At 53.5% G+C, this 17,368-nt stretch overlaps 1 protein-coding gene across 1 annotated transcript; it reads right to left on the minus strand.

Annotated features, from left to right (window-relative positions):
* Nucleotides 1-1,769: 1,769 nt before the first annotated feature.
* DLX3 (distal-less homeobox 3) lies at nt 1,770-7,422 on the minus strand. The gene is made up of 3 exons (XM_032279955.1): nt 6,764-7,422; nt 5,505-5,695; nt 1,770-3,624 (listed from the first exon to the last, which is right to left on the minus strand). Exons 1-3 carry the CDS (start codon nt 7,086-7,088, stop codon nt 3,277-3,279), a joined length of 864 nt encoding a protein of 287 aa, XP_032135846.1. The 5' UTR covers nt 7,089-7,422; the 3' UTR covers nt 1,770-3,276.
* Between the last annotated feature and the right edge of the window lie 9,946 nt (nt 7,423-17,368).

The raw sequence follows: 17,368 nt of genomic DNA on the forward strand, positions 1-17,368 counted from the left end.
TAATAAAATGCAGTGTCTCCAGCAAGTCTGCCCGGCTGCCGCCTCGCTGCTCCCGCCTGCACGCAGCCCTCAAACCAAACTGCTCAGCTCAGCCCTGCCTGGCAGCTGCCACCTTAACCCTTGCCAGCCCGGCTGGCGTCCGTGGGCTGGAGGCCCTCCTCCCTTCCGCCTCCTGCGGGCATGGGGGAGGGAAGAGCCTGCCTTCTGAGAGGGAGGGGACTGGATGGGGGCTGGGTTTCCCCAGCGCTGGAGCCCTGCAGGAGAACCCCTCATCTGTGTGGCTGCAAGCCTCCAACAAATTCCTTCTGTGAGCTTGAGACTCACTCCTTCTGCCTCATCCATAGTCTAAAGAGATGGGGATTGTTATCCCCATTTGACAGATGAGGAAAGTGAGGTCCTAGACAAGGAGATTCCTATCTGAGCTGGGTCACCTTGGCTGTGGGGTAGTGTTGGGTGGTGGTTTCCTTTCTTTTTCTTTTCTCTTTTCTCTTCTTCCTTTTTTTTTTTTTTTTTTTTTTTTTTTTTTTTTCTATAGGCCAGGCTTGTGTGCAGTGGTGTGATCACTTCTCACTGCAGCCTCGACCTCCCATGCTTAAGCAATCCTCCCTCCTGCAGCTCCTGAGTAGCTGGAACTACAGGTGCATGCCACCATACCTGGCTAATTTTTGTATTTTTTGTAGAGATGGGGTTTCACCTTGTTGCCCAGGCTGGTCTCCAACACCTAGGCTCAAGCAATCTGCCCACCTTGGCCTCTCAAAGTGCTAGGATTATAGATGTGAACCACCACGCCTGGCCATACTGCTGATTTTCTATCTGACTTTTTCCATTACAGAGAGCTGCTCCGCCTGTGTGTGTGTGTGTGTGTGTGTGTGTGTGTGTGATGCTGGGGTGATTGAGTGATGTGTGTCTGTGCACCTGTGTGTTGGCAGCCCGCGTCTCTTGGAGTGTTATGGCTTTGGTTTTGTGCTTCGTGTGATGCCAACATGTCTCAGGTGTGTGTTGTGGAGGTGTCTCTCCGATGTCATCGTGTGTCTAGATGCGTGCATGTGACAGAGAGGTGGCTTCACAGGCGTGTGCATGCATTCACGCTGTCTCCTGCTTGTGCCAAGATGTGTCATGCACACCTCCCTTCATTCTACCACCTCCAGCTCTCTGTCTCCAAAGCCTTGGAGTTAGGCACCTAGAAGAGGAGGGTGGTGGCAGTGAGAAGGCTCTGAGTCAGGGCCTGTGCCCTCCTTGAGAAGGTAAACGCAGACCCGTCCCCGGCACACTGGGTCTCAGTGCTAGCTCCCTCCCAGTAAGGGAGCAGTGGCATCCCCTGTCTGAGGCCCCACCCTCACCCCAAGCTGAAAGGGATAGACGGGAGGGTGAGGGGCCAGGAGTGCCTGGGTGTGGAGGTGGTGGGGGGGGAGTTACACACATGTGCAAGCAAGTCTGCATGTGAGCTCCACATCAAAGAGCAGCCTTGGGGTGACCTGGCGGCGGCCCTGCAGAGTAAGCTGTCTGATTCTGAGCACCAAGGCACCAAGCAACGTGGAGCCAGGGAAGGCTGGGCGCCTTCCCTCAAGACCTGCCCAGACTGGGGACAGCCACGGGGTCAGGGGCACCTGCCACCAGGGGCCAGGCCCAGCCCAGCATCTTAGCAATGGTTTCCTGGGAGCTCCATCTCCCTCAGAGCTCAGAAGTCCCTCCCCACCGGACACCTTCTCTGACTCCCAGACCCTCCCCGCAAGAGCTGCCTCCAGCCTCCAGTTCAAAGAGCTCAGCGGTTATTTTCTTCTTTTTTATTAACATTATATATAAAGATGGGTCCAGTAAGAAAGCAGAAATGAGAAGGCTGGGAGGGGTGGGAGTTGGCTTTGCTTCTTCCCCGCCCCCCTCCGGTGGGACTCTTGGAGACCTACCATCTCTCTCTCGGCCCCTGCACCTCCCACAAAACCCAAATCCAGCCAGAGCCCACATCTCTCAGCTTGAAACACACAGGGAGATCCGTCCAGGAGGAACACGCTCACATAAATAGGAAACCACAGCAGGGAGGAGGCTGCTTCTCTCTGTTGCTCTTAAAAAAAAAAAATATATACTATATATTTAAATATATAGCTACAGTCTTCTACCTCACCTTTTTTTTCCATGTTTAACTGCATCAGGGGTGGAGGAAAGTTAGCTTTGGGGGGCTGTCTGGGTCAGGGAGGGGCAGTGCCACCAGCCCCCCAGGCAGCCACCCATTACCCCTAAAGGCACAAGTTCTAACTCTCCCCTCATCTCCCGTGCACCTCACCCGACATTCCCCAGCTCAGAGCAATCTGTTTCCAAGGCCACCGGAAAGCGGGTGTTTGGGGGTTTGTCTTGCTTGGTATGTCTCCTTGGAGATTTGGGGTTTGGCACCAAAACTGCCAACTTACTGGAGGAATAGAGGAGGTGAGGTGGGGGCAGGGACGGAACGGAGGCGCCCATGCAAGGGGAGGCTTGGCCCTATCTGTGAACAATGCCCTTTGTTTTCCTATTTTTCAACAGCTTTTAAAACCAAAGTTGTGCAAAGTCCTGTACACAGAAGAAGAAAGAGGTCCTTGGGAACAAACGTCTGAGACCCACACCTCCTCTTGGAACGGAGGAGATGGGAGAGGGATCGCTCCTTTCGTTCTTTCCTCTAAAGCCACCAATCTTAAAAGATTCCCTCACTTTGGGGGTTTTCTTTGGTTTCACCCTCAAATCTTAAATGAGGGCTAGAAGTGCAGGGCGGGGAGCAGTTCAGGTCCCCACTGGGAGTCCTAGTCATCGTGTCCACTGTCTTTCCGGCAGAGGGGCCGCTGGAGCAGGGGGAGACCACCTGCGGCTCAGGAGGAACTAGGCCTGGTGAGTTTTAGGATCCATGGTGCCAGGTGCCCCAGCACAGGTGGGACCTGCAAACCCTCCAGTCTCCCACATCCCAAGGTCTCCAGTCTTGGAACAGGCACTAAGTTTAAGAAGCCGGAAGGTGACGAGCCATTTAAAGCCAATCCAGGCTCCTGGAGCAGGCAGGGGAACGGCTGTCCCCACTGGGGTGAATGCCCCCACATCTGGAGGGGCACCCCAATGTCTAGGCACGGGGAGGGAGGTTCAGGGGGCATCCTTAGTCCATGCAAATGTCATCCGGAAGCGCTTCGGTCCATGGAGGAAAAGGCAAGGGAGGGGGAAAGGGAGCTCCTTTCCCCTGTGCTCCTCGATGATTCCTGAGTCGCTAGGACGGAGGCGCCTTCTGCCTGGTCCTGGGGTCCTTTGTGCAGGCCAGGTGGGTGCTCAGTACACAGCCCCAGGGTTGGGCGGGGGCCCGGGGGAGGCATGGTGCAGGGTGGCTGGCTGAGGCGGCTGCTGCTGTAAGTGGGGTCCACTCAGGTTCTGTGCGTGGTACCAGGAGTTGGTGGGGTCATCCAGGTAGCTGGGGGAGGCGCTGTACGGGAGCGGCGGGGGCAGCTGAGTGCGGGCAGGGGCCGGAGTGGAGTGGGAGGAGGTGTCCCAGAGGGCAGGTGATGGTGGTGAGTTGCAGGCCATGGAATCACTGTTATTGGGACTGTGCTCCAGTGGCACCTCCCCGTTCTTGTAGAGTTTCTTGAACTTGGAACGGCGGTTCTGGAACCAGATTTTCACCTGGGCAAGAGAAAAAAGGGGTAGCTAGTTAGCCTCTCAAAATGCTAAAACAAAAAACCCTGGGAGGAACCCAGATAAGAGCAAGCAAAGCCAGCACCCAATTTCACGTAAGAGTCAGGCAAAAACCGGCCCCCTGACTCCCAGGACACCAATCGTTTCTTCGACCTGAGGTAGAATTGTGGCTAGGAACATTCAGCTGCCTGGGTCCAAATTCTGCTCTGCCCCTTACTAAGGGTGACCTTCGGCAAGTTACTTAACCTCTCTGGTTCTTGCCTTCCTCTTGTCTGCAAAATGGGGACGAGGACAGCACTATTACCTGCCTCATAGGGTAATTCTGAGGCTCAAATAAGGTACGACGTATAAAAAACTTGGGGAGCCCGGTATGTAGTAAGCACTCAATAAAAGGCAGTCGAGCCTGGCGCGGTGGCTCACGCCTGTAATCCCAGCACTTTGGGAGGCTGAGGTGGGTGGATCATGAGGTCAGGAGTTCGAGACCAGCCTGGCCAAGATGGTGAAACTGTCTCTACTAAAAATACAAAAATTAGCTGGGTGCAGTGACGGGCGCCTGTAATCCCAGATACTCCGGAGGCTAAGACAGGAGAATCGCTTCAACCTGGGAAGCACAGGTTGCAGTGAGCCAAGATACACCACTGCACTCCAGTCTCCACAACAAAGCAAGACTTCACTTTGGAAAAAAAAAAAAAAGGCAGCTGAGGTGAGAGATGGTTGGTTTGGTGGCATTCGTTCACATTAGACACCCATAAGCAGAGGTGCACAGATACACAGAGACAAACACACCCACATACGCATCTCCATACCCAGCCACATTCCCACTCACAGCCGCACACACAGACACCATTCTATAAAAATACACACAGACACACATACACCCAGATAAGCACCCCACAACATGAGCACCCACATTCACGCACTCAGGTGTGGGGAACTCCTCCTGGGCTCAGGCTGGGTAATGGGGGTGACCTGGGGACTCAGGAGCAGGTGAGCCATGATTCCCCAAATTTCCCCTGGGGTATCTCCCCCTCCCCCTGCCACTCCCCACTCCATGACTGGTACAAACAATGAATCAGCTCCTCACCAGGTGACCCAGATTCCCGGCGGCGGACAGGGCCCCACGCAGCCACAGCCGCAACCTAGGCCTGCCTGTCAACACCTGGAGCGAGCCAGGCATCCACTGCCCCTCCCCTGAGCCGTGACAGGCTGCTGGGGGCTTCAGGGACTGGCTGGGGGTGGGGGTGGGGCACTCATTTTGAGTCCCCATCTCCTCCTGGTAGGGAATTTCGCGTCTCTGCTCTTGGCAGAAGTAGGGGTCGAGTGTTGAGGTGCTGAGCAGGAACGTGGTGTTTTGATGCAAGCATGTATTTCTGTACCTGCATTCACCCAGGCACACAACCACACACACGTGGCCCATCCTGACGCACAATGACCCTGGCAGGATCGCACTCCTTATGTGAGCATTCCCCCCCCGTGGTGCAGATCCACACAGTACGTGTGCGAACACACACGCCGACGTGCACACAGACACCCTGCACACGTACCTAGTGTGGAGGGAAAACATGATGTGGACTCCTACTAAGTGACTAGCACTGCTGGGAGACTGGGAGCTGGGAATTCTGGAGTAGAGGAAGGAGGGCACCCCTCCGCGGGACGGATACACACAGTTGCACGGGTTCGCAACTATGCTCACTTGTACACGTGCTAACGCAGAACTTTCCGACCGCAGTTGAACCTCGCAGGCCCCCATCCCACAGGCAAGAGTCCCAGGAGCCTGTAGGGTCCTTAATGGCGAGCCAGGCTCGGCGGCGCCTGGGGAGCTACCGGGTCCCGCGGGCCCACATGGCCCTGGACGGCCAAACACCAACCTGTGTCTGCGTGAGGCCCAGCTGCGCGGCCAGCTCGGCGCGCTCGGGGAGCGCCAGGTACTGGGCCTTCTGGAAGCGGCGCTGCAGGGCGGCCAGCTGGTAGCTGGAGTAGATCGTGCGCGGCTTTCGGACCTTCTTGGGCTTCCCATTCACCATGCGCACCTCGGCTTCCGGCTCCTCCTTCACAGACACTGCGGGGAACGCACGGGCGGGAGAGGGGCGGCTCAGCCTCGGCCTGCGACTCCTACCACCCTCCAGGGCCCCGCGGGACGCCCCTCCCTTCCGCCCACCGACTCGTTGCGGGATTCCCGGCCGCGCGCTCAGCCGCCCGCAGCCCGGGAGGAAGCCGCGGCCACAGAGCCGGACCCGGCCGCCGCCCACGACGCGGCGCTCCCAGCTCCGCGCCCGGCCCCAGGAGCACTGTCCCCGGCGTCACCCGCCTCCTGGGCGAGGACCGCCACGGCTTCGCTCACTACGCCTTCCCGGCTCGCTTCCCGGCCTCAGGGCTCCTCGCCGCCCGGCTGCTGGCCGCCCCCTGCCCAGCCCCATTGCCGTCGGTTTTTCCTCTGGCTCCTTCCCGTCCACCCCCCGCCCTTTAAAAAACGTTTCAGTTTAGAATCAATTTAGATTTTCCGAAAAGTTGCGAGAATAGTGCAGACTTTCTTTCTTTCTTTCCCTGTCCCCCTTCCTCCCCGCCCGCCGTCTTTCCTGTTTCACTGTCTTTCCACACTTCTCTCTTGCTGCCTTCACTTTTCCCTTTTTCAGCTTCTCTGCTTCTCAGTCGCTGCTTCCCTCCGCTTTCCCACAACTTCCGTGGGTCGCTCAAATTGCCCCCTCACGACTCCCGGTCTCCCCATCCCTTATCCAAAGGAGGACCCTAGAGCTTCCAGCCCCCCGCCGCCTACCCCCAACCCCTCTGAGACCTGATCGAGGATCTCCTGCTGAAATGCCCAGGAAATCAGCTCGATTCGGAGGTTCCCTGACAACCCACAGCCTTTCCCTTCCTCTCTCAGCTCACCCCGATCCTCATCTGGGACCGCGGCGCACCGGGCTCATCGCGTCCCAAATGCTCCCGGGTCCCGCGTCCCGGGGCTGGAAGGTCACCTGGTCCCTCTGGGGGTCATCTAGGCCAACTTCTCTAACTCCAGGCCGTACTTTTCTTAGACGTTTTCCTAGACTTTGGGTTCCAGTCCATGCCTTTTCCTCCCTCGGGAACCTTCCAGTGTCTCCCACTGTCCTGGTGACCCCGTGGTCCTCACCTGGATCCTGGGCTGGCAGCGGCTGTTCCCTGTACGCCCCGTATTGCCGGTAGGAGGCTCCGTAGGTATATTCCGACTTGGGCGAGTAAGCGCCGGTGCCTGCAAGCCCATTGAGATTGAACTGGTGGTGGTAGGTGTAGGGGTTCACCGTCTGACCATAGGGCTGGCCCGAGTAGTAATCGTGCTGGGGAGCGCTGTAGTAGCCCAGGTCAGTGACAGAAGACTCGGGCAGGGTGGGCGAGTCCTTGGAGCCCGCATGGCAGCTAAGGGAGCTGGAGATGTCGGTGAGGATACTGCTGAGCTTGCGATCGAAGGAGCCACTCATCCTGGCGGGCGCTGCACCTCCTCAGCGCTGACCTCCGCGGAGGACAGGAGCGGACCCGAGAGCAGGAAAGGCGGAGGAGACGAGGCAGGGGTGTGTGTCCAGAGGGCGAGGGGAGGATCCGGCTGCGTCTGGGGGAGGGGGAGGCCGAGAGGCGCTTACACCATTGCCGGCCGTCAGGCGGTCGCTGCGCGCCTCTCCTCGCGTCCCAAGCCACAGTCAAATGCTGCCAGCTCCGCCCGGCCAGCCGGTTATAGACTCAATTTTGGAGTCGCCGAGGGAGGCTCCTACGCGCTGATTGGCTGCAAGTCTTGCCTTCCAGGCAAAACACGCTCTTGCTCTCTCGCTCCTGTGCTCTTCTCTCTCTCTCTCTTTCCCTTCTCTCTTCCCTCTCTCTCTCCTCTTTCCCCCAGTCTTTGTTGTTAACATACACACACACACACACACACACACACACACTCTCTCTCTCTCTCCTTGCTACTCTAGTAGCTCCAGCTCAGATAAGTTCTCTGAAGGAGGGGGTGGAGGTGGAGGGGAAGGGTCGTTCTGCGGAGCCCCCAGGACCTGCCAGTCTGTTTCTCTGGCTGGCAGGTGAGAGATGGGCTTGGGGGAGGTGGGGAAGGAGGGGAATTTGCCCATTGGGTGTTTGTGGAAGGAGGTGGTCTAAGGTGGGGTATGTTTGTGTGTGTGTGTGTGCATACACTGTGCGAATGACAGGCACACCAACGTGCCCAAAGTGGTGAGGACTCAGGGCCCCTGAAAATGGTTTAATTTATCTTAAAATCAGAAGAAAAGAAAAACACCTTTTAGGTGGAAGAGAATGTTTGAATGTATGTTATTAATATCTTAATGTCAATGCAGTCATTGCTATTGTATTATTGTATTACATAATTACAAAAAGTAATTTTAAAAATTTTCTTTTTATGGAGGAAGGGTACCACCAGGCAAAAGTGACTTGAGCCTACAAGAGACATAATTTAGCCCTGGGAGAAGGAGAGGGGATTGGAGAAGGGGAATCAGGCCTGCGTGGATTTAGGGGTTGATGGGTATGTACAGCCTGTCTGGTGATACCAGAGCTGTCTCCAAAGCTATGTGTGTGCAGTTTCAGAGATAGCCCGGTCTTGCTGAAGGGAGCAAGGGACCTGGGGTCCGCATGACGTTGGGTGGACACAGCCTAGCTCTGTGATAAGTCTGAGGGCAGATTCTGTGTATCATGGGACGGCGCTGGGACTGGAGACCCTTTTAGGGATCGGGTGCGTGGGACGCGTGTACTTGGGGTGTGTGCTGTGAGGACTTCATGTGTTCCACAGTATCCATGGATGTACACGCGTGCAGGAGTGTGTGTGAGGACGCGTGGCCGTGTGTACGGGGTGTAGGCGTGAGCGGAGGGCCATCCGCGTGTGGATGTGTGGTTGTTTGCAGACGTGTCTAGACCTCTCAGTACCTTCCGAATCCCCAGTAGCTGGGAGCTGGGCTGCTCCACCCAACTCCTCCCCCACCAGAAAAGCCCTGAAGAATGGCTCCCCTCCGTGGGTACCCCTCGCTCCTAGTCCTGTCTGGCCCTCTAGGTCATGCTAGCTGTTCCCAAAGTCTAGCTCATTCCTCTCTCCCACACCCCACTTTGGTCTTCGCCCTTCTATGGGGGAGACAATCCAAGTCTCAGTTCCCAGCCTGCCCCGCTGGCTCCCCCGCGTCCCCCGGCCCTGCCTCGCGGGGCAAACTCAGTGCTAGCGCGCCACCTCGTGGTTCCGGTGGGCTCTGCAGCTCCCGGCGCCCGGCCGAGCCCCGGGGAGGGGTCTCCTCCGAAGACCATGCCCGGCCGGGCAGTGTGCCTCTTTCCAAAGTCAGACTCGCGCAGCAGGCTGCCGGGGGGTGGGGTGGGGGTCCAAAGGGTTTTGAGAGCTGCGGTTCGCAGAAATAGAGGGCACGGTCCAAGGGCCGAGGGGCAGGGGTGGATGCCCTCTGGGTCTGGGCCGCTCCCGGAGGCCGCCGCGTGGGAAAGGTGGGGGCGGGGGCGAGCGAGGGGAGCGCTATCTGTCTGTCTATCTCCGCGTCCCCCCAGCGCCCAGCGCCCGCCGCTACGAGCCCGTGGCGAGGCGAGTTGCCACCCGCTCCGGGTGCCCTCTGTTCTGCTGCCAAGAGGGCGCCAAGAGAGCCTGCGGCGTTGGGGGCAGGAAGGGCACTGGGCGGGCCGGCTCCCTCCCAGGATGGGAGCGGGGGAGGCGTTCAGGGCCTGCTTTGGAGCTCCCCTGCCCTGCCCTGCAGACGGTGCCCTGTTTTCGCTAACTGTAGCTCCCCACAGAGAACAGACAGCGTGGGGCGAGCCCTTCTCAGGGGTTCATTCATTCATTCATTCATTCATCAACCGAGATCAAGAAGTGGCAGGCGACTCAGAGCTGGGAGTCTACCTCCCTCCCTCCGCAGGCCCTCACAGAAGCCTCACTCTTCTTTCCTCACTCCCACCCCTAGCCCTGTCTCCTTAGTAAAGAGAATGAGCCCTAGGCTGAATTCTGGAATCCTGGAATCTTGAAAGGGCAGTGGTTGAGGATTATACTAGGAGAATTTCTAAGCTCCACTCTGCTCTGAAATTCTAAGAGTTCTGGAAATGGTTCATAGTTCATAGAAACTGCAACAGTAGAAACTTAGATAAGCAATTAAACCACCGCTTGCTAATGTGAGGTTAGCACGTTTCCCCTACGCCCATTATATTACATGCCCCAAGATGCCAGGGAGTGGGTCCATCCACTTCACCACTACCTTCCAGATACCCAGGACCATGCTCAGTGGATGCTTGTTGAATGAATAAATGAAGCTTCCTGATGCTGAAGAGGGGCTGGATCATCTTGCTCCAGCTCCCGTGGACGCCTGGCTGAGGCTCATGCATGCTGAGCAGAGTCAGGACAGTCGGAAGCATGGGGCAAGTGCTGGGTTGCAGGGTAGGGGCAGGCCCCAAGGGTCTTGTCAGGCCGGCAGGACTGGAGCCACCAACTGCTGGGCGGACATCTGTAAGCTTAGGATGGCGAGGTAGCGGGAGGATGCAGTGGGACCAGTGCCACCCACCCCACGTCGCCAGGGATAACAAAACAAGCAGGTGTCAGCCTGGCCAGGTCCTGCCCCTGGTGGAGGGGTGACGTGGGGCAGCCTGTGTCAGGGGCCTCTGGGAGTCTGGTAGGAGGGTGAAAGGGCAGTGCCGGCCAATGCCAAGGTCACAGCCCATTGCCCACCCTGTCTCTGGCACTGAGAAAAGGTACCCGGTTGAAGCAAGCTATTTCTTGGAACCCAGGCATCATGCCACCTGGGCACTGGCATAGCAGAGAAGCTCACAGAGAGGCCTCGGGAGGAACTCAGGAAGGAGCACCAAGCCCTAGTGGGCTGACCCTGCTTTCTCCCTTGCCTTGGGGAGTGGCGCCATCTAGTGGTAATTATAAGAAAGAGCGTGCCTAGCTCCCCTGGGGAGACCCGGAAGTGGGTCACCTGAAGGAGCAGGGCCATCATGCTCAGGAGGAATTTGCTTATTTGAGGAGCCCTACTGGCATTAAATATTCACTTTTCATCATCACCTTGTGTTGCTCCTTGGCTGCCACCTCCCCCTCCTCCCACCCATCTTTGAACAGCCAGTGGCTCTTACCCTTGGGCTTCTCATTTGTAAATCAAAAACCGGATTCTTAGGTGGCCTCTGAGGTCCGTCCAAGCTCTGATGTTCTGTGATTGTAAATTCTAGGACTCTTGTCTCTCAAGGGTGAACTCGACTTTCCACCAACTTCCTTGGAGATACACCTCAGGCTTCCGGCATTTTGCAGCCTGAACTTCCTTCCAGAGTCCTTCATTCATTCACCAGATCTTTGCTGAACCTCTGCTGTGTATCTGATCCCCTGTAGGTGCTGGGGATGTACTGATGCACAAGACAGACACCAGGCCCCTCTCAGTGGAGCCCACATGCCAGCATTGGGTGTGGACACTTTGTGACAGCTTCGCCATCATGTGATGTGTGCCGTGATGGGCCAGCATCTGCCGCCATGTCAGCCTAAGGGAGGCCGAACCCTTCAGGGGGCAGGAGGATAGCTGAAGTGAGACGTGAAGGATGTGTGGGACTTGGCTGGATAAACAGGGATGAGGGGAAGGAGAGGGTTCCCAGGCCCTGGAAAAGTTCCTGGGAAGGCTCATGGGACTGCCACCTCCCCCTTCCCCCACCCACCAGCCAATGGCGCTTTCCCTTGGGTTTCTCACATGTAAATCAAAAAGTGGATTCTTAGATGGCCTCTGATGCTCGCGATTGTAAATTTTGAGACTCTTGTCTCTCAAAGGTGAAGCATAGCATTTGTGGGGGTGGCTGGGGGGTACCTAAAGGTGAAGCAGGGATCCAGGACTCAGAGCACTTGGAAGCCTGAAGCAGGAGAATGGGCTTTATTTAGAGGCTGCAGGGAACCGCTGAAAGATTTTAACCAGGGGAGAGTCATGATTGGGTTTTCATTCTAGAAAGATCCCTCTGGCTGCTGTGTGGAGACGGACGTGATAAGATTGGAGGCGAGGGGCCCAGGTCTGAGGCTACTGCAGAAGCTCAAGCAAAGGGAATCGAGTCTGGGTCAAGGAAGAGCCAGTGCCAGAGAGAAGAGACGTGGGTGGAAGTGGAGAGCCGTGCATGGATTTGAGAGCCAGTGAGGAGGTAAGAGGGGCAGGGCTGGGAGTGGGCTGGACATGAATGGCAGGGAGAAGGGAATGGTGGGGTGGAGGGGAATGACCCCTGAGTTTCTTGTTTGGGCAACTGGGTGGAAAGCTGAGGCCATTCTATGAAAGAAAGGGAACATCAGAAAGAGGGGATGCTTGATAGGAAAAAGAATGTGTCAGTTTGTTTGTTTTCCCCTCTGGAGTCTAACACACCTGCAGAAAAGTGCACAAATCCTAATTAAAGACTTGGCATGAATCAACATAGCTGTACAGCAGCACCCAGGCTGAGCAGCAGGTTAAGAAACAACAGCCAACCCTCAGAAGCCCCCTTGCCCTCCCGTTCAGTTCCTACACCCTGAGAGTGAACACTGTCTCCACTCCCAGCACCGTAGATCGGGCTTGCGTATCTTTGACTTCTATATGAATGAAAGCATGTAGTACATCCAGCTGGCCCTCTTCCATAGCCACGGGCTCTGAATCCACGGATTCATCTAATCTGGGATCGAAATTCTTCAGCAAAATAATTGCCTCTGTGCTTGGACACATACAGACTATTTTTTTATTGTCATTATTTCCTAAATAATATAACATAACAATTACTGATATAACAATTATATTTTATTTGGTATTGTAAATAATCTAGGGATAATTTAAAGTATCTGGGAAGATGTGCATAGGTTGTCTGCAAATACTGCTCCCTTTTGTATCAGGGACTTGAGCGTCCACAGGTTTTGGTATCTGAGGAAGGTCTTGGAGCCAGTCTCCCAGGAACAAGGGAGGGCTGTGGCCTTTTCTGTTTGGCTTCCTTTGCTCAGCATTATGTTGTGAGATTTATCCATATTGTTGGCTATATTTATAGATTGTTCATTTTCTTTCTTTTTTTTTTTTTGATTGTTCATTTTCATTGCTGTAATGTGGATATTTTCTCATACGAATATATCATGATTTATTTTTCTGTTCTACTGTTGATGGGCATGTGGGTACTTTCCGGTTTGGGGCTATCATGAGCAGTGCTGCTGTGAGCATTCTTGTATATGTCTGTTGGTGCCTGCATCTGTGCTGTTGTTGGGTAGCTACGGGTGGAATTGTGTGCCCCCGGTGGGTACATGTGTGGCTTTAGGAGGGGCTGCCAGGCAGTTCTGCAAAGTGGCTGTGCCATCAGCTGGCTTGTGATCGCGCTGAGTTTGAGTGTCTTTGAGACATCTAGGAAGAGCAGTCCTAACTGCAGTTAGCTACATGGATCTGGAACATCAGTAGAGAGAAGCTGGGGTTGAAGATGTAAATTGTGAGATTCTGGCTTCTTGTGGTAAGCAGAGCCACTGGCGTGGGTGAAATGGTCCAGGAAAGGAGGGAGAGGACACGGGGCAAAGTTCCCGGCAGTACCAGTGAGAGAGGGGTCAGAGTGGGGTGGGAGGCAGTGCAGAGGGAGTGTACCCTGAGTTGGGTAGGGGGAGAGCTAGGGGGGTGTTCAAGGAGGAGAGAGGGGTCAGCAAGGTCAAATCTTGCTGTGACTTGTGGTCAGGGCAGGGTGAGGACTGAGGCATCCCCACTGTGCAGCGTCTCAGGGAGGAGGTTGATGACATCAGGAAGAGCGGGTAAGGGGAGTGGGGAGCTGGAAGGGGTTCACAACTGGCTGAGGGGCCAGTGGGATGGGAGGCAATGGAGAGAGCACGTGCCGGCCACTTGGTCCTGATGGCTGTGAGAGGTGGAGGGAGGCAGAGGGCGGAAGCTGGAAGGTGTTTGGCGTATTGGGAGGTGCGTGTGAGTGTGTTTGAAATGGGAGCAAACCTGTTTAGATGCCAATTATCACCTCCAGTAGAGAGGGGTTAATCACGAGCGCAATCCTTGAGTAGATGGGAAGGGAAGGATCTGGAACCCCTCCAAAGGGGTTGGTCTTATAAGCAGATTATGATCTCTTCCGTTGAGTCAAGAGAAGATGAACCGATAAGAGCTGGCATTCACTGAGTGTTCACTGCATGCTGGGCACTGCTCGAAATCGTCTGCGCTTATGAGTTCATTCACTGCTCCCAGCCCTATGAGGTGGGCACACTCATGTCTGTCTTTTGACAGAAGAGGAAACAGGCACAGGAAGCTAAGTAAGTGGATTTAGGATTTGAGCCCAGGCAGTCTGACTTTTAACCTCTCTGGAGCAGGCAAGTCAGCTTGAAGGGTTAGCATTCAGAAGATGATTTGACGGTGCTGGGTACCGGCCATGTGGGGTCTGTGATACTACCCTCTGTACTTTTCTCTGTGTTTGAAACATCTCAGAGTAAAAAGAATTGTTCTTGGGAGGCCAAGAACATGGCAAAACTGCACCTCTCTAAAAAAGTTACAGAAATTAGCTGGTTGTGGTGGCTCCTATGTGTAATCCCAGCACTTTGGGAGGCTGAGGTGGGAGGATTGCTTGAGCCCAGGCGTTACAGGCCAAACTGGGCAACAGAGTGAGACCCCATCTCTACAAAAAAGCAAATTAAAAACCATTAGACAGGGGCAGTGCCTGAGGTGGAAGAACGGCTTGAGTCCAGGAGTTCGAGGCTGCAGTGAGCCATGATCACGCCACTGCACTCCAGCCTGGGTGACAGTGAGATCCTGTCTCGAAAGAACAAAAAAATGTGTGTGTACGCCAATAGACACACACACACACACACACGGAGAGAGATTGGGAGGGAAGAAATATACTGCCTTTGTTCACAGGTAACATGACATCTGTTTATTTTATTTTATTTTATTTTTCCAAGATGAAGTCTCAGGCTGGAATTCATTGGCACAGTCTTGGCTCAGTGCGACCTCCACCTCCCCAGTTCAAGCAATTCTCCTGCCTCAGCTTCCCAAGGAGCTGGGGATACAGGCGCCCACCACTATGCCAGTCTAATTTATGTATTTTTAGTAAAGATGGGGGTTTTACCATGTTGGCCAGGCTGGTCTTGAACTCCCGACATCAGGAGATCTTCCTGCCTTCGCCTCCAAGAGTGCTGGGATTACATGCGTGTAATCCACCATGCCTGGCCAGATTTTTTACTTTATATAAATGGAAGGAGACAGCTTAGACATGTGCCTCCAAAATGCTCCTCATTGTTGCTATCCATGGCAAAGATGTTAAAATCTTGACCTGCTGTTAAATCACATTCTGAAAGGGCGAGATAAAAAGAATTTTCTAATTTGGAAACACATTAAGGATTAAGAATGAGAATGGAGAAAGGGATTACAGTAACAGAGAGATGTGTTCTTTCTCCAAAACCATCTGATGATCTGTGGAAAGGCAGTAAGGATGAACTGACTGCATCAGAGATGTTCCATGCCATGGGTAGGTTGTGACAGAAAAGTCATACAGTAAAATACAGTGACTTATATTTTGGAAATAAGACTGCTTCAGATCTAAAAAAAAAAAAAAAAAGCCACCAGAAAAACAGCCAAATTAAATAGGATTTTCTTAATTTCTTTACTAAAACTGTAAGTTATTCGGAATCCAACTTTGCTTTCACAAGTTTGAATTATTTCCGGGCTTTAAAAGCATTTTCCCTGCCGGGCGCGGTGGCTCAAACCTGTAATCCCAGCACTTTGGGAGGCCGAGGAGGGTGGATCACAAGGTCAAGAGATCGAGACCATCCTGGTCAACATGGTGAAACCCCGTCTCTACTAAAAATACAAAACATTAGCTGGGCATGGTGGTGCGTGCCTGTAATCCCAGCTACTCAGGAGGTTGAGGCAGGAGAATTGCCTGAACCCAGGAGGAGGAGGTTGCAGTGAGCTGAGATCGTGCCATTGCACTCCAGCCTGGGTAACAAGAGCAAAACTCCGTCTCAAAAAAAAAAAAAAAAAAAAAAAAAAAAAAAAAAAGCATTTTCCCTTAGAAAGAAGAGTTCAACTTCTGATGATATCCAAGGTACTTCCAAGCATTTTAAAATGACAGATATTTTAGACATGGATAGTCTATAAGATAGATTTATATCTTATGGATGTGAGATGCAAAGGGCCTGATTGAGAAACACATTGCTGGTCCACCAAAACAAGCCTGTAGACACAAAGTGGATGGACGTTTGTGGGCCAGGCGCAGTGCCTCACGCCCGGAAGCCCAGCACTTTGGGAGGCTCAGGCAGGTGGATCACCTGAAGTCAGGAGTTGGAGGCCAGCCTGGCCAACGTGGTGAAACCCTGTCTCTACTAAAAATACAAAAATTAACTGGGCATGGTGGCATATGCCTGTAGTCCCAGCTACTGGGGAGGCTGAGGCACGAGAATTGCTTGAACCTGGGAGGCAGAGGTTGCAGTGAGCCGAGATCACGCCACTGCACTCCAGCCTGGGCAATAGAGCCATACTCAATATTAAAAAAAAAAAAAAAAAAAAAAAAAAGTAGATGGACATTTTTGAAGAGCTATACACTAATTTCTACAAGCCTAAAAACCTGCTGTGGCTAGTTGGTGTAAAATTCTGAGAATTCCAGGCTCAAATGTTTCTGTTGTGAGAATATTGAGTTTGATTACCATCACATTGGAATGACAAGAGGAATCAGCGTAATACAGGCTTGACAATGGCAGAACTGCAGTTCGAACTGGATTTTGCATTCGACTGTCTACAGTTGTCCTGCTATCCAAGGGAAATAAAGCGTGTCCCAAAGGCTGCAGGCAGTGAGGAGGAGTGTTACCAGAATAGAAACCAGGAAGAGTCAGATGACCTTACTATGGCATGGGATACAAAGAGACACGTCATTGACCAGGCACAGTGGCTCCTTATAATCCCAGCACTGTGGGAGGCCAAGGCAGGAGGATTTCTTAAGCCCCGGAGTTCAAGAACAGCCTAGGCAATATAATAAGACCTTGTCTCTACTAAAAATAAAAAAAATTAGCTGGGCATGGTGGTCCATACCTGTAGTCTAAGCTACTCAGATGGCTGAAGTGGGAGGATTGCTTGAGCCTGGGAGACAGGGGCTGCAGTGAGCCGTGATTATGCCACAACACTCCAGCCTGGGTGAGAGAGCAAGACCCTGTCTCAAAACAAAACAAAACATATCATTGCTGTTTTTTAAAAAATTAAATATAGGTAATATCTATTTAATCAGTCCTATTATATTTGTGTTCTCCTTTTACAAAATCTTTCATGTATGTATCTTAAGGATACACAGTAGTGGCTGGGCACGGTGGCTCACATCTGTGATCCCAGCACTTTGGGAGGCCGAGGTGGGCAGATCATGATGTCAGGAGTTCAAGACTACCCTGGCCAATATGGTGAAACCCCGCTTCTATTAAAAAATAAAAAGTCACCAGGCGCAGTGGCTCATGCCTGTAATCCCAGCACTTTGGGAGGCTGAGGCAGGTGGATCACCTGAGGTCAGGAGTTTGAGACCAGCCTGACCAAAATGGTGAACCCTCGTCCTAATAAATAAATAAATAAATAATAAGCTGGGCGTGGTGGTACATGCCTGTAGTCCCAGCTACTTGGGAGGCTGAGGCAGGAGAATCGCTTGAACTTAGGAAGCAGAGGTTGCAGTGAGCTAAGATCAAGCCACTGCACTCCAGCATGAGTGACAGAGCAAGACTCCATCTTAAAAAAAAAAAAGAAGAAACACACACACAGACACACACACACACACACACACACACACACACACACACACACACACA

The sequence above is a fragment of the Sapajus apella genome, unplaced genomic scaffold (assembly GCF_009761245.1).
Source record: "Sapajus apella isolate SASKATOON/1434 unplaced genomic scaffold, GSC_monkey_1.0 scaffold12, whole genome shotgun sequence".
Classification (NCBI taxonomy): Eukaryota; Metazoa; Chordata; class Mammalia; order Primates; family Cebidae; genus Sapajus; species Sapajus apella.